Source organism: Macaca nemestrina, chromosome 13 (assembly GCF_043159975.1).
Source record: "Macaca nemestrina isolate mMacNem1 chromosome 13, mMacNem.hap1, whole genome shotgun sequence".
NCBI lineage: Eukaryota > Metazoa > Chordata > Mammalia > Primates > Cercopithecidae > Macaca > Macaca nemestrina.
In genome coordinates this window covers 71015660-71031200 of record NC_092137.1, presented here as the reverse complement: position 1 = coordinate 71031200, position 15541 = coordinate 71015660, and the positions used below count along the sequence as shown (strand labels likewise).

The window sequence follows — 15541 nt, the reverse complement described above, 5'->3', positions numbered from 1 at the left end:
AGGAATGAGAAGGCGGAGGTGACTTCAGCGGATGGGAGGAGACCACTGAAGCGTGTGTTTCCATGCCCCACTAGACAGGCCCACCTGACTCCACAGATGAGGGCTGAGAGGAGCCAGCCAGGGCTATGCAGGAAGCCACCCTCCTGGGCTGTTATGGTCTGCCCATAACGTTTAAAAAACAAGCATAAAAAAATACTCCCCCTCAATAAGATTATTGCAGGATTATGGCTGAAAACTGTGAAAATAACCAAGAAAGGGAAACAGAAATCATTCTACTGTGTTCTTAAAGCCCTCAAATTACTATTCTTAATATTTTGGTAAACATATATCCTTCCAGTCCTTTTTTTCTTAACATATGTAGATTATGCAAACACAAATGTAATTACATAAAATATGGTTCTATAATATAATTTTTGGTGGATACATGCTATTTAATCAATTTCCCATTGTTGGACTTTTAGGTTATTTCCAACTTTTTCTATTAGGAACAACAATGCAATAAACATCCTTGTAAATAAACCTGAGATTATATCCATGATTATTTTCTTAAGATAAATTACTAGTAGAATTGCTGAATTGAAGTACATGCATGCATGTTTTAAAGATTTTAATGCATAATGGCAGATTACATCCTTTCTCCAAATGGATCCAATTTACGTTCCCAACAGCAATTCGGTAGAGTGCCCATTTCCTCTACCCTGGTCCATAGTGTATATTACCATTTGTTTCATCCTTCCAATTCAGTAGGTGACAAATAATACCTTATTTGTGTTTTAATGTGCATTTATTTGACTACTGATGAGGTTGGATATATTATGTATTTTCACATACATATTGGACATGATTTTCTTTCCTTCCTTCCTTCCTTCCTTCCTTCCTTCCTTCCTTCCTTCCTTCCTTCCTTCCTTCCTTCCTTCCTTCCTTCCTTCCTTTCTCTTTCTCTCTTTCCTTTTCTTCTTCCTTTCCTTTCCTTCTTCTTTTCTTCTTCCTTTCCTTTTCCTTTTCTTTCCTTTTCTTTTTTTCCCTTTCTCACAGAATCTCACTCTGTTGCCCAGGCTAGAGTGCAATGGTGCAATCTCAGCCCACTGCAACCTTCCAGGCTCAAGTGATCCTCCCACTTCAGCCTGCCAAGTAGCTGGGACCACAGGCATGCACCACACGCCCAGCTAATTTTTGTGTTTTTTGTGGAGACAGGGTTTCACCATGTTGCCCAGGCTGGTTTGGAACTTCTGGGTTCAAGTGATCCGCCCACCTTGGCCTCCCAAAGTGTTAGCATTACAGACGTGAGCCACTGTGCCCGGCCCTGACTTTCTTTTTATAGTAAATTGCCTTTTTAAATCCTTTGCCTGTTTTCCTGTTAGTGTGTTATTTTCTTATAGATTTTTACATTTTTATAAAGTAAAGCTATTTCTCTATTATAGTCAAATATATTGCATTTTTTTTTCCAGTTTCTCCTTTGTCTTTTAGTTTTGTTCATGGCATTTTTTTTTTTTTTTGTCTTATAGAATTCTTTAGTTTCTGTGTAGTGGAAACCATTGTAATTTTCCTTTGTGTGTTCTGCATTTGATTGCATGCTTAGAAATATCTTTCCCATGTTTTATCATCCGATGGAACAAATACACTTAATTATGCATTTGTCAATTTTTCTCAACTGTTTGTACAAGTTTATTCTTTACAATAACTTTAGGCCAGGTACAATGGTTCATGCCTGTAATTCCAACATTTTGGGAGGCCAAACCAGGTGGATCACCTGAGGTCAGGAGTTTGAGACCAGCCCGGCCAACATGGTGAAACCCTGGCTTTACTAAAAATACAAAAATTAGCCAGGCATGGTGGTACAAGCCTGTAATCCCAACTGCTTGGGAGACTGAGGCGGGAGAATTGTTTGAACCCCAGAGGTGGAGGGTGCAGTGAGCCGAGATCGCACCACTGCACTCCAGCCTGAGTGACAGAGCAAGATTCCATCTCAAATAAGCAAAAACAAAAATCAAACAAACTTTAGAATTATTTTGTCAAGTCCCCCCATTGACCTTAAAAATTCCTTTTGGGATTTGATTGGGATTACATTAAATGAATAAGTTGATTTGGTGAAGAATTTATAAATTTATAATTTTATATTAGAATGTAAGCTCTGTAGGGGAAATTTGTATGTTTGGTTCACCGCTATATCCTTTGATTTAGAATGTATCTGGCACATAGTAGGTACTTAAAAATATTTACATGAGTGAATTGTAAATCTTTTCAGAAATGAGATATGTCTTTTATTTATTTAAGTCTTCTTTCATATTCATCAGAAAAGTTTAGTAATTAGTTTCATGTAGTTCTTACTAATTTCTTATGAAGTTTATTCTGGAATTTTAAAATAGCTTTGTTATTTTAAATGAATCTTTATCCATTCTATTTTCTTTCTGGTTATAGTTCTCATTTAAGATAAATTGTTAGATATATATATATACATAAAAGTGTGTGTATGCGTGTGTGTGTATACATTAGCCCCTTATTGAACTCTTATTTAAATTTTAATATCATCTCAGTTAATTCTTTTGGGTGTTGTATATACAAAAATCACATAATCTGCAAATCATAATCATTTTGTTTCCTTCATTTTAACATTTACCCATTGGTTTATTTTTCCAGTTTTCTCTTTGAATCTGTTAGAACTTTCAGAACAATGTTTAATAATAGATTATAGTTATCCTTGTCTTATTTCTGACTTTAATGAAAGTTGTTTCACCACAAGAGTTTGAGATAATTATTTTTTGTCATGTTGAGGAAGTATTTTTTTATTCTAGTTCACTACGAGTTTTTCTCAGGAATGGATGCTGAATGTCATAAAATACATTTTGGCCATTTATTGATTTTTTTTTTTCCTTGAACTATTGAGGTGATGAGTTATAGTAACAGATTTCTGAATATTGAACTCCTTTTTCATTACTGAAATAAATCATTCCTGGTCTTGATGCATTCTTTTAAAAATACCCTTCTGGATTTGATTTTCCAGAATTTTATTAAAGATTTTTGCATTCATATTCACATATGAGATTGGTTAGCAGTTCACTTTTTGGGCAGTCTTTACCTAGTATTGACATTACGGCTGTAATTTCATAACATGAATCAAGGTGATTTCACTCTCTTTTTTACCCTGATATAGTTTAAATAAGATAGGAAATCTCTGTTCCGTGAGATTTATTATTCACTTAGAAAGTCATCTAGATCTGGAGTATTTTTAGGGATTTTTGATGTTTTTGTCTTCAGTTTCATCTGGAGTTTTAAAATTTATTTTGCTGCTTCTTGGTTAAATTTTGGTCATATATTTTGTGTAAAATAATACATTTCATGGAGCTTTTCAAAATTATTAGAGTCATTTACAATATTATTTTTATCATTTAAATTTCCTGCTAAAGTAGATGAGATAACATCCCATTCTCATTCCTGGTGCTATGTAAATTTTTACTTTCTCTTTATTGACCAATCTAGGTATTTGTTTATTCATCGATCTTCTCATATAAGCCAATTCTTGGATTTACTTATTGGTCCTGTTATTCTTTCTGCTTCTTGATTCATTACTTTTGTTTCTATATTCATTAATCCTTTTCCATAATTCTGTTTATTTTGTTGTTTATGTATTTTCTAGAGTAGCATAAAATTGATTTTTAAAAAAATTAATTCAATAATAAAGATATTTAAGGCTATACATTTTTTTCTATGAGTATGTGTTTGGCCTTATCTCAGGAATGTGACACATAGTGTTTCTTTTATTGTTAATTTCTAAATAGCTTGCAGTTGCTGTTTGGACTTTATTTTTCTTCTAAGAGCTATCTGGGAGTGTTTTCTCATTTCCAAGTGGTCGAATGCTTAGTCTTTTACAGGTTTGCTAATAGCATTGGATTTTATTGCATTATGTTTAGAAAATGTAGCCTATTTAATTTCTGTGTTGGAGATTTATTGAGATATTCTTTGTGGCCTAATATCATTTTAGAATGATAATGGGTATACACCATCTCTATAGCATGGTATTTAATCTATATTTTTGTTTTAATTTGATTTTGTCAAAAATTTTCTCCCATTATATTTGATTTCTCTTTATTTCTCTTGGTATTTATGATAGTTTTTGCTTTCTCTGTCTTGAAATATTCACGGCATAAGCATGACTGATAGTTACAGCTTCACTATTGATTGTACGTTTAATTCATATAAAATGACCTACAAAAATAGCTTCTTTGTATAAGAGAATATTGTTTTGCCCAACTTCTATTTTGATAATAATGTGATGACCTCTGCTTAGTTTTTGTTTATATTTGCCTGGTGTACTTTTGAACTTCCTTTTATTTTTACCTCTTTTGGGCCACTTTATTTTAGTGGGGTTTTTTTTTTGTTTTGTTTTGTTTTTGAGACAGGGTCTTGCTCTGTCTCCTAGGCTGGACAGCAATGGTGCAAACACAGCTCACTGCAGCCTCAACCTCCTGGGCTCAATGATCTTCCTAACTTAGCCTCCCAAGTAGCTGGGACTACAGGCATGTGCCACCATGCCTGGGCAATTTTTAAATTTTTTATAGAGACGAGGTCTCACTATGTTGCCCAGGCTGGTCTCAAACTCCTAGGCTCAGGCAATTTTTCTGCATTAGCTTCCCAGAGTGCTGGGATTACAATTGTGAGCCACTGTGCCTGGCCTGTATTTATTTTTTGTAAACTTCCTATAGCATTGCCATCTGACATTCTGTGGCTATAACAGAGAAATCAGCCAATTTTTTTGGTTTCCTTTTTAGGTAGCCAAATGTTTTTTTTTCTAGATGCTTATGGATATTTTCCCCTTATCCCTATATTTCAGAAATGTTACCAGGAAGCATATAATTGTAGGTTTTTTTCTTTATATGAACTTTTCCCATAATCAATGAGTACTCGCATATCTATAGCCTTGCTCTTTGGTTTTTGTCTCCCAAATCTGTCATATTCTCTACCATCCTTTCCATGTCTGTCCTTATACTCTTCCTCCTGAGAAAGGAATAGGGCTGACCAGCATTCCCATTGCCTCACCAATCAGCATCTGTCAGGAAGACAGATGGATGCCTGGAAATCTGCTTAGTACACATCCGGGATATCTGAGTCCGGGATGTGGAGAGGGGAAGTTTCAAGTATCAGAAGTTCAAGCCCAGATAGGTTGTTATCTGTCTAGCTCCATTTGCCTTAGAAATTGGAGCTTTGCACATCAGTGTGCCCTTAAGTCTTAGCTTTCAGGGACCGTGGTGAGTTTTCATCTTTTTCTGTGTTTTCTTAGTTACTTTGACTTAATGGCTCAGTTAGATCTGATTTATAAACGTGACATTTAGCCATCCTAACCTTTGTGAGGCCATTTAGAATAAGCTTTTAAAAACTTGTTGTAATATTATTTTATTTTAAAAATGGATGCATAATAGTTGTACATATTTATGGGGTACATGTGACTTTTTATATATAAATATAATGTAATGATCAAATCAGGGTGATTGGAATAACCATCACCTCAAACACTTATTTCTTTATTGGGAACATTCCACATCTTTTCTTCTAGCTGTTTTGAAATGCACTATGAATTCTTGTTAACTATAGTTGCCCTATTGTATTTTCAAATTCCAGAATTTCTTCAGTCTGTCTGTGTTTTTGTACTCATTAATCAACCTCTCTTCATCCCCCTTCTCTTGAGACTCAGAGCAGGGGATCGGGAGCTCCTTTTGAGCCCTCCTGTTCTCTTCTTCTTCTGCCCCTTGTACCTGTGGGTGAGGTAATCCTCTTAGTTGAACCTCCAAGGGGTTGGGGAGGGAGACTCTCTTTGATACAGACACAGAGGATGTGATGGGGTGAGTGTTTTCAGACCTATTCTGGCCCCCTGGCCATCACTGGGGCCCCATGGTTATTTGTGGGAGAAGTATTCAAAGAACTGTGGTATAGACTGTATAGACCTCCCAACATCAGCCCCACCTGCCCGCCTTTGCCTGGAGCCCTGTGCTTTTGACATGCCCTCCTTACTGCTAGACATGAAGCAGAGAGGTAATTTCTTGTCTGGGGAACCCACAGAGGGAGGAGGCAATCCCAGACTGGTCAATTTGAATTAGGAATCCTTAACTTTGGAAGTTTGTTGTTGTCCTTGGCAGTTAACTAGGCTTTTGGACCACTGCTGTCCCCGCTATCTGTGTTTGCAGGGCACCTGCCCTGGAGGTGTATCACCTCTGGTTGGCACAGGCCCTTGTGTGCGTTTCCTGACATGGATGATTCAAGGCCTGCTCTGCTCGCTGGATGTTGGCCCAGCACCCAGTCCGCCCTCACTTTTGTAGACCACATCATCACTTCCACTAATAGCACACTCGATGCAGGACATACATTGTACCGCAGCAAGGTTCACAGAGGTGGTAAAAGCTTCCAAAGAGCATCCTGATCCATTAAAATCTTTGGTGGGAGCTGGGAGAGGCAGCATCAGGAGGCTCCCAGCCAGAAACCATTTTAAGCCAGAACCTTTCCTATTGATTCTCTTATTGGTTCCTAGATGCTGATTCAGGCGCTGGAGTTCAGATGCCCTCTGCTCCCTTCCTGAGGCATGTAGGCAGTGGTCATCATAGTTAACGGGATAGACTGGATGTCATCTCCTAGACCCTTGCATGCCCTGAGGACAAGACTATCAAACCCTCTAGGCCCATTTCCAAATCCCTTCCACATCCCCCCAGATTCCCAGAAAGAACCACCATATAGCTAAGGGACTGCATGCCCAGAGAGGAGCCTAGGTATCCTGCCTGAGCCAGCCTTTCAGCCAGCCACAGCTGCACCCACTTCCAGAAGTTTATGACTTTTTAGAAAAACTTGAAGAAGTTACTTCCAGGCTGATCTGGCTTTCTTTTTTTTTTTTTTTTTTTTGAGATGGAGTCTTACTCTGTCCCCAGGCTGGTGTGCAGTGGTGCACTGCAACCTCCACCTCCCAGGTTCAAGCGATTCTCCTGCCTCAGCCTCCTGAGTAGCTGGGATTACAGGCATGTGCCACCACGCCTAGCTAATTTTTGTATTTTTAGTAGAGACGGGGTTCGACTGTGTTGGCCAGGATGGTCTCGATCTCTTGACCTTGTGATCCGCCGGCCTTGACCTCCCAAAATGCTGGGAGCCACCGCACCCATCCCTGATCTGGCTTTCTGTTTTCCCTGTTTCTAAATCACAGAAAATGTTATTACATGGTGTCGTTAAAAACAATGTAATAGCTGGTTTAATGACTAGTAACTTCTTCATTAATAATAACTGATGAAATATACCCCTGTTTCCACTCAGATTTACTCTTGCTTTGATTCAGTGCCCATCTTCAGAGTTTATGGTAAGCCTGGCATTCCCAGAACCTGTGTGGCATTTCCAGAACCCTTCATTCTGTGGCCTTGAGACTTGCCATGATTTTTGAGCAAAAGCTTATCTGAATGAGCAGACATTATTGGGCACAAATGTCAATTTTGTGGACTCCTTCCCCAGGTAAGGGTCAAAGAATGTTTAATTCCCTGCCTGGGGAAGTCTCCTGTGCAGTTTTAGTGCCAGTGAGAATTTGGAGAACACTGGAGCAAGGAAGGGGAGGGCAGATGGGCCCTGGCCCTGAGAGAACTGCACTGTTCCTGCAGATGTCTCCATGATGACACCCATTAATGACCTCCACACCGCTGACTCCCTGAACCTGGCCAAAGGGGAGCGGCTCATGCGGTGCAAGATCAGCAGTGTCTACCGACTCCTGGACCTCTATGGCTGGGCCCAGCTGAGCGACACCTATGTCACGGTGAGCAGAACACCCTGGAGTTGGGTGGGGCACCGCGTGTGGTCCCACAAAACTCAAAGGGAGAACTCCTGACCCTTGGCACGGCCATGGCACTGCTGGTGACCTTTGGCCAAAATGCACTGAGCCCTGCCGAGGTTTTTAGCCACTGTGGTCATTGATAAGGCAGCCTGCCCAGCGGGCACTTCTTTGGATGGGAAGGAACTCCTGGATCGTATACTAGAGTTACCCTTGATCATAGTAAGTTTCCTTTTGTAGCTCCCTTTCCCCTGCTCCAAATAAAGGCTGAGTCCTTTTTATCTCTCATGGCTAGGGGGAGAGATAAGAGTTCATTAGAGGAAGACTTGGGTGCAGTGGATTCAGGGGAAGAGGGGATTCAAGCACAGTGTCCTTGGAAATGTCCCCTCTCCCTCCTTGCCTCCTGAGAACGTGTGTCTTTCCTCCAGTTGAGAGTCAGCAAGGAGCAGGACCACTTCCTGATCAGCCCTAAGGGAGTTTCTTGCAGTGAAGTCACAGCGTCCAGCCTGGTGAGTACAGTCCAGCATCACTGCCCACTCCTTATTGAAATGACAGCACTCTCTCTGTTCCCACAGTGCTAGGTCATCTCCAAATTGGTCACTATTGCGCTGTGGAGCTCACAATCTGGTAGGGCAGAGAAGACACATGGAACAAACTAAGTGCCAGAGCATGATGCGACCAAGAGACCAATTGCCAGGAGGAGGCGGCAAGTGCAGTGAGAGGGAGGAGGGAGCAGTGATGGGCCTGGCATCCTCTCAGCAGACTCATGGGATGGCTACGCCTGGGATTAGACTGCAATAGTTGGGAGTGGGGGGCCTTTCTGGATAGGGGGTACATTAGAGTAAGAACCAAACCAGCACGAGATTTGTCCAGCACTGGCACCATTAGAGATGCTTCTGGGTCCCCTTTCAGTGTTGCTCCTTTTAGATGAGGTAGAGGCTTTCAAAAGTTACTTTAGTTCAGGAAATATTTCTGGATGGGAGGAGGAAAGTGTAGAAAGGACTGTCTTAGAAGCAGAAAAGGCCCAATCCTTCTCAGATACATGGGCTGCGGCTGCTGTGCCATGTACCTCGGAGAGGAGGATACCACCTTGGGGGCCTCTGCCAGGCTTGAGACATGCTTAGGTGTAGAGCCCAGCTACTCAGTCAAAAGTCCAGGCTCAGCAAGTCATAGAATATCTAGGTAGGGTAGGACTTCTACCATGGCCAAGGCCACTTGAGAGGCAGGAACGGAAACTAGTGCCCAGGGAGGGTAAGCAACGTGCACAAGGCTACCCAAGGAGGTGATGGCCAAGTCAGAGCTGGAACCACAGAGACAAGGATGACACAGGCTCTGTCTGTAACGTGTTCATGGTCTGGTTGGAGGAGAGAGGCGAGGTAATCAGCTATTTAAGCTCAGGGTAGAGAGTGTTCCAGTAGAGGTGAAGGAAGCTTGGGGAGCCTGGAAAGGGGCACCCTACCCCACCAGGAGCTGTAGGAGGAGGAGGGAATGAGGGAGGAGGCTTCTAGCTGAAACCATGGTACAGGAGTGGAGTCAGTGGGATGTGAACCAGTGGGGTAAGCAGACTTAGACCATGGTGGCAAGGAGAGGTTTGGCGGAGGTGACTCTGTCCTCAGCAGGAGTGCAGCATGCATCAAGCCCAGGTGCATATAAGAGCCCTGTGCATGCATTTGGGAGGACAGGTGAGTGGCCGAGTCTGACTCAAGTGTTCAGTATCTGGAGGTGATCTTGGAAGGGGATAGGGTCCAGGTGATAAATGGCATGGAAGATCTTGTTATGGTGTTTTGGCTTTATTCTGCTGGACACGCAGAGCCACTGAAGTGCAAGCAGGGGAGTAATGCAAGCAGGTTTCTATTGTAGAAAGATCACTCTGAAAGCTGTGTGGAGGCCAACTGACACCTAGGTGGGGTTATTACAGCAAGCTGGGAAGGAAATTCCAGGCTTCTGTGCTTAGTAGGCCTGGTGATCAGTTGGGTTGGGAGTATGGAATTGAATTTGAGGAGCTGGTGGGACATTCAAGAGATGTCAGTTGGCATTTGGTTATTCTAGGTTCAGAAGAGATGCAGGCTAGAGATACAGGTTTGAGGCATGGGCATGAGATGTTTATGGAGCGTGTGTAGACGTAGGGCTGCTGTGTGTGGTTGTACAGTTTGTGCACTGCACAAGGGAGCCTGGCTAATAAGAGAAGAGAGAGTGAAATCCAACCTGTACTCCACTCACTAAGTGTGTCCTAGCATTGGGCTTCTGTTTTGAATTTGCACAAAGGCAATACCCACACATCAAGCCCTATGTCCCTGGGCTGTCCTCAAGAAGGAGTACCTGCTTTCCCATTTGTACAAAGGCACTATATGGGAGGGTGGCTGTTGTATTAGGCTGTGGAGATTCTTGAGTGACAACAGATCACACATCCAATGATGAGATATAAAATATGTAAGATCAGAGAGAGATCATCTGAGAGAGGGAATTCTAAACAGGCCACATGTCCGAGGAAGTAGGGGAGCTGGGCTAAAGGAAACTGGAGGCCAGCACTCCATACTCGGGTTTAAATACCTGAGGTGGGAGAGTTGCTGCAGCTTTTAGGGGTCATGCTGCCTTGACGTCTGTGAGATTCACTTAAAATAGGATATTGTAAGTGAAGATTTGTTGAACATCTTCCTGATGCTTCTGTATAAGCAAACGCCAGCAGCACATCCCTCCGCCCACATTAGTGTCGGTCTCCCTGCTTTGATGCCCATCTTGTCTGCCTGGGCTTTCTGGAGTGGGAGTGATGGGCAATTTGAGGAACTGCTCTGTGTGCCACATTCAGAATGTCATGGCTGCATCAGTTTTAAGGGCTAAATTTGTGGTGAGTTTTAGAGACTATCATCTGACTTGTTAACAGGTCCAGGGAACAAGTGCAGTCAGTGAAGTTAGGTTAACTCCTAGCTGCCGGGAGATTGCACTCTGGGAAGCTGGGGAGGTGTTCAGTGACAGTGCACTGGGAGGGGCTGGCTTCAGGATTTGGATTTGTGCTGGGTGATTTGAGAGAGAGTTCTGTTTACCTTGGATTGTGGGCTTTCAGGACATGGGAAATTCTGTGATTAAATATTTTACTGCTTTTTATCCAGGAGGCAGGGGAGTGAGGGCGCAGAGTGAGGCTAGAGCTGTCATTGGTAAAGCAGCCGCAGCCTCTTTGCGCCTTATTGAGAAAGGGCTCAATGTAGACATTACTCCCCCTGGAAGGCCTCTCAGATGCTCTGCTGGGATGAAAGACTCCCCCTGTCTCTGTCTAGAGAATTCTGTGCATGACTCTTTTCTAGCACTTTGCTACCACATGTGTGGTCTGTGGATCACTTGAGAACTTGTTAGAAATGCAGGCTCTCAGGCCCCTCTCAGCCTCTGAATCAGAACCTGCATTTGACTGGGCTTTGGGTGATTCTCATGCACAGTCAAACCTGAGAAACTCTGCTCTCGCATTTCTCCTGCTGAATTACAATCGTCTGTGTTCCTGTTAGACTATGCGCTCACTGAGGGCAGGAACTGGTTTGTTTTCTTCCAACACCAAGTCCATCATTGCTCATGGTGTTTGCAATGTGTGAAGATAGGTGGGTGGCACATGCTGGGCCCACCAGCTGGGAGAGGAGTGAGGGGCCTCCGCCACCCTGTTGCCATAAGTCTCTCTTCTTCCCTGGCGCAGATTAAGGTGAACATTCTGGGAGAGGTGGTGGAGAAGGGCAGCAGCTGCTTCCCAGTGGACACCACGGGCTTCTGTCTGCACTCGGCCATCTATGCAGCCAGGCCCGACGTGCGCTGCATCATCCACCTGCACACACCGGCCACAGCAGCGGTGAGTGGGCTCCTTCTCAGCCACCCGGGGAAAGACATAAGGCAGCCGAGGTTGTAGCAATCTCGTCACTTTAAACAGTCTGGAAAGATCTAGAACTCAGGCCAAGGTGAAGCGAGAGACCTCCCAACGTGGAAACGCCCAGCCTCTCCCCCTTTCTGACTACTAAAGTCATAGCATAACGTGAAGACGTGGAATGTCTGTTCCATTGTGTCCCCACCCTGCTGCATACACAAGCTGGGACCCCTTGCCCAGGGGACAGTGCCTTCTAAGTTTCTACTCAGGTCAGTCCTGTTGGACCAAGGGGTGGGGCCTGCCCCCACGAAGCCAGGCTCTGGTGAGGAGATATATTGACAGAGGACAACCAGTTGGTGGGAACCTGGACTGTGTCCACTTTCCCATAGCTCAGCGTAGGCTGAGAGTAGGGGACATTGCAAACAAAACTGAGAGGGAATAGAAAGAAGAGCCTCAAGGAGCAGGTTGTCCCCCCCGGTCATTTCTCCATGTGTGCCTAAGGCACTGCGATGTCACTTAGAAAGACGGCAGACAACCAGTTCTGGGCACTCCCCCCGAACCCCACCCTACCCTGCTGACCCCTAGGCCACACACCTACAGGGACAGAGTAGGCTGACTTGTTATCAGCCCGTTTTCTCAGCAAAGTACACTGGTTATGAGCACTCAGACCTTCCAGAATTTGGACTAAGATGTGAAGATGTATTTGTGCCGAGTATGCATCTTTGCAGAGCTCAGGGCTGAGTCAGGGCAGAATGAGTGAAGGAGGGCAAGGGTTCTTCTAAACCCCTCCATGCTCCTTGCTTAAAAAAAAATGTTGCACACTCTATCCACCATGAGCAGCTCACTTTTAATAAGTGGTGGGGCAATGGGTTACAACCTGTGTTTCAACCCTGGTCCCCAGCACTTGTATTATCCCAGTCCCAGGAGCAAGAGATTGCTTTTGAGGTGGGACCTTTGTATTGGGTAGCTAATAATTTCATTCCTTTTAACATGGGACTTTTCAGTGGGCCTCTCTCTTTGTCAAAAGTCATGATCTTGTCTGCACTGAAACCAAAGCTGAGGGTCTCCAGCCTACCCCAAGAGATCTGGGCTCTGCTTACCCTAGCCTGGTGCAAACTCCACCACAGCCTACCCCTTCCCAGAGTTATATGACAAAAGCAAAGCTGTGTGAGGCAGGGGAAGTGGGAGGGGCAGCAATAGGTCTCTGGAGTGCATTCTTTCTAGCAGTTCTAAAAGGTGATATGTTGACGTGGCTGCTGTGAAAGCAGTGATGGAAAGACGCTAGAGCAAGCCACGTGACAGCACACCCAAGCCAGGTGGTGGAGGAGCCCAGGCCTTTCTTGTGCCTCCTCCCCACCCTCACCCTTCACCAGCCCCCAGAGTGGAGCTGGACCGTGCTGCTCTGAGGAAAGGGCTGGGAGGGCTGCAGGTGCTAACCACGCCATTGTCTCTCTAAGGTGTCGGCCATGAAGTGGGGCCTCCTGCCTGTCTCCCACAACGCCCTGCTGGTGGGGGACATGGCCTATTATGACTTCAATGGGGAAATGGAGCAGGAAGCCGATCGGATCAACCTGCAGAAGTGCCTTGGACCCACCTGCAAGGTTAGCTTAGCTCTTCTGGGACAATAATCTGGAGTGGCATTATCAAAAGCCATCATCACAAAAGTGACATGTGTTCATTGGACAATAAGGGAGGAAGAGAGGGGGGAAAAAAAGAAAGATCTCCCTATCCCACTACCCTGAGATTTTGCTGTGCACCCCAAATATATTCAAATTTATATTTGCAAAACTAGGATCATAAAATAAGTTGTTTTTCCCTCAGCAATATATAGTAATTACCTGGGTATGTTATTAAATATTTTCTCTAACACCATTTTAAATTATTAAATTTAATTAAATTATAGTACAACTACTCACAGACTTCATTATGTGAATAGTTGTGCTATACTTTACCTGAATACTCTTCTGTGGTTGAAGATGAGAAGGTATTTTCCAGCTAGGTGCAGGGCTCACACCTGTAATCCCAACACTTTGGGAGGCCAAGGCGGGTGGATCACCTGAGCCTAGGAGTTCAAGACAAGCCTGTGCAACATGGCCAAACCCTGTCTCAACAAAAAATACAAAAATGAGTGAGGCTTTGTGGTATGCACCTGTGGTCCCAGCTACTTAGGAGGCTGAGGTGGGAGGATTGATTGACCCCAGAAGGTGAAGGCTGCAGTGAGCTGTGATCACACTGCTATATTCCAGCCTTGGCAACAGAGTTAGACCCCGTCTTAAAAAAAAAAAAAAAAAAAAAAAAAAAGATTTTTTTCTTTCTGAGTTTTTTCTTTATAAAAACAACACATTGATGAAAATCCTCTCAGCTAAATCTTTGTGTGAGCTTGGGATGAGTTTCTTAGGACAAGTTCCTAGGGCTGCACGGGCTAGAACTCTTACTTCATGTCGCCAAATTGCCTCACATGGTTTGTTCACTGTCCCACCCCATGTCTAGGATATGAGAGTGCCACTTCCCTGCAGTCTCCCCAAACTTGAGTGTTGTTGCCTTTATTTTTCCACCAACTTGCAAGAGAAAAATGGAATCTTATCGTTGCTTGACTGAACTCTTGAGCCCAGTTTTATAACAGCACATAATTGGGGGTGGTTAGCTCAGTATGGCACAGCCATGGAGCTAGTCTGGGTTGATGGGTGCTTTGCCACTGTCCTGGCAAGGAATGCACTGCCCGAGTCATTTCCCACGAGTCCCTGTCTTCTCTAACACAGTGAGGCATCCCGCCTCTGTCTTCTGACGTCCTCCAGAGCGTTATTTAGAGTGTGGGGAGAGGGATGAAATGTTCACATCTACGAAGTGCTACAAGAATTTGAGAGATGGGGTATTCATTGTTTGTAGTACTTTTTGTGGGCCACAGTCATCGTCTCTTTCTGTTTCTCTGGCACTTCAGAGGAAAAAATACCAGCTGTTTTCAACAAGAGAGGATGTGATGTTGAGAGCCACGAGGCTTCAGCCCAGGCTCTGCTTGGAGACAGATCTGACACATGGATCTGTGTCCCAGCTCCCAGGCTGGTGTCATCTCATTCCAGAGAGTTCTTGAGAGTAAAACCAACGAAGAAAAGTTTCTGGCAGGGAAGACGCAGTTGGACTTTAGGGAGTTGTGCTCTTGGTACAAATTCAGTTTGGGTTCCCTGACTTTTACCTACCTTTCCCTGACTGAGTCTAAAACATTGCACTAATAGTGAGAACCCCTGGCTTCTAGTTCAGATGCTTCCCCTAATTAGCTAAGAGACTTTCAGTTTTTTTTTTTTTTTTTTTTTTTCTTGAGATGGAGTTTTGCTCTGTCACTGACTAGGGTGCAAATGGTGCGATCTTGGCTCACTGCAGCCTCCACCTCCCAGGTTCAAGTGATCCTCCCACCTCACCTTCCCGAGTAGCTGGGACTACAGGCAGGCATCATCACACCCAGCTAATTTTTAGGTTTTTGTATTTTTAGTAGAGATGGGGTTTCACCATGTTGGCCAGGCTGGTCTCGAACTCCTGACCTCAAGTGATCCGCCCACCTTAGCCTCCCAAAGTGCTAGGATTACAGGTGTGACCCACCACACCTGCCTGAGACTTTTAGTCTTTTCAGGCTTTTATTTTCTTCTCTGTAAAACCCATGAGTTAGATTAGAAGGTCACTGTGGCCTCTTTCTAGAGCTGTGAGATCTCAGAGCTGATAGGGCCTCATTGAGTTTATGGTGCAGAAACCTAAGGCCCAGAGCGGTGATGTGGCTCACCTGTTTCTGCAGGGCCACCGCTCAGAGAACTGCCCCCTGGGGCTTTGACTCCCACATCGACTAAGTCACAGGAGCAAGAGATGGCTTTTGAGGTGGGAACTTTGTATTGGACAACACATAATTTTGTTCACTTTAATACGCACACCAG

At 44.0% G+C, this 15541-nt stretch overlaps 1 protein-coding gene across 4 annotated transcripts in view; it reads left to right on the top strand.

Moving 5' to 3' along the window:
* Nucleotides 1-15541, top strand: part of LOC105465224 (adducin 2) — a 111946-nt gene that overhangs the window by 64676 nt on the left and 31729 nt on the right. For all 4 annotated transcript variants that reach the window (XM_011713511.3, XM_011713512.3, XM_011713514.2 and 1 more), the window contains 4 exons: nt 7620-7771; nt 8215-8295; nt 11463-11612; nt 13082-13225. In XM_011713511.3, the coding sequence (XP_011711813.1) occupies nt 7620-7771; nt 8215-8295; nt 11463-11612; nt 13082-13225 (527 nt within the window). The remainder of the gene's footprint in view (nt 1-7619; nt 7772-8214; nt 8296-11462; nt 11613-13081; nt 13226-15541) is intronic.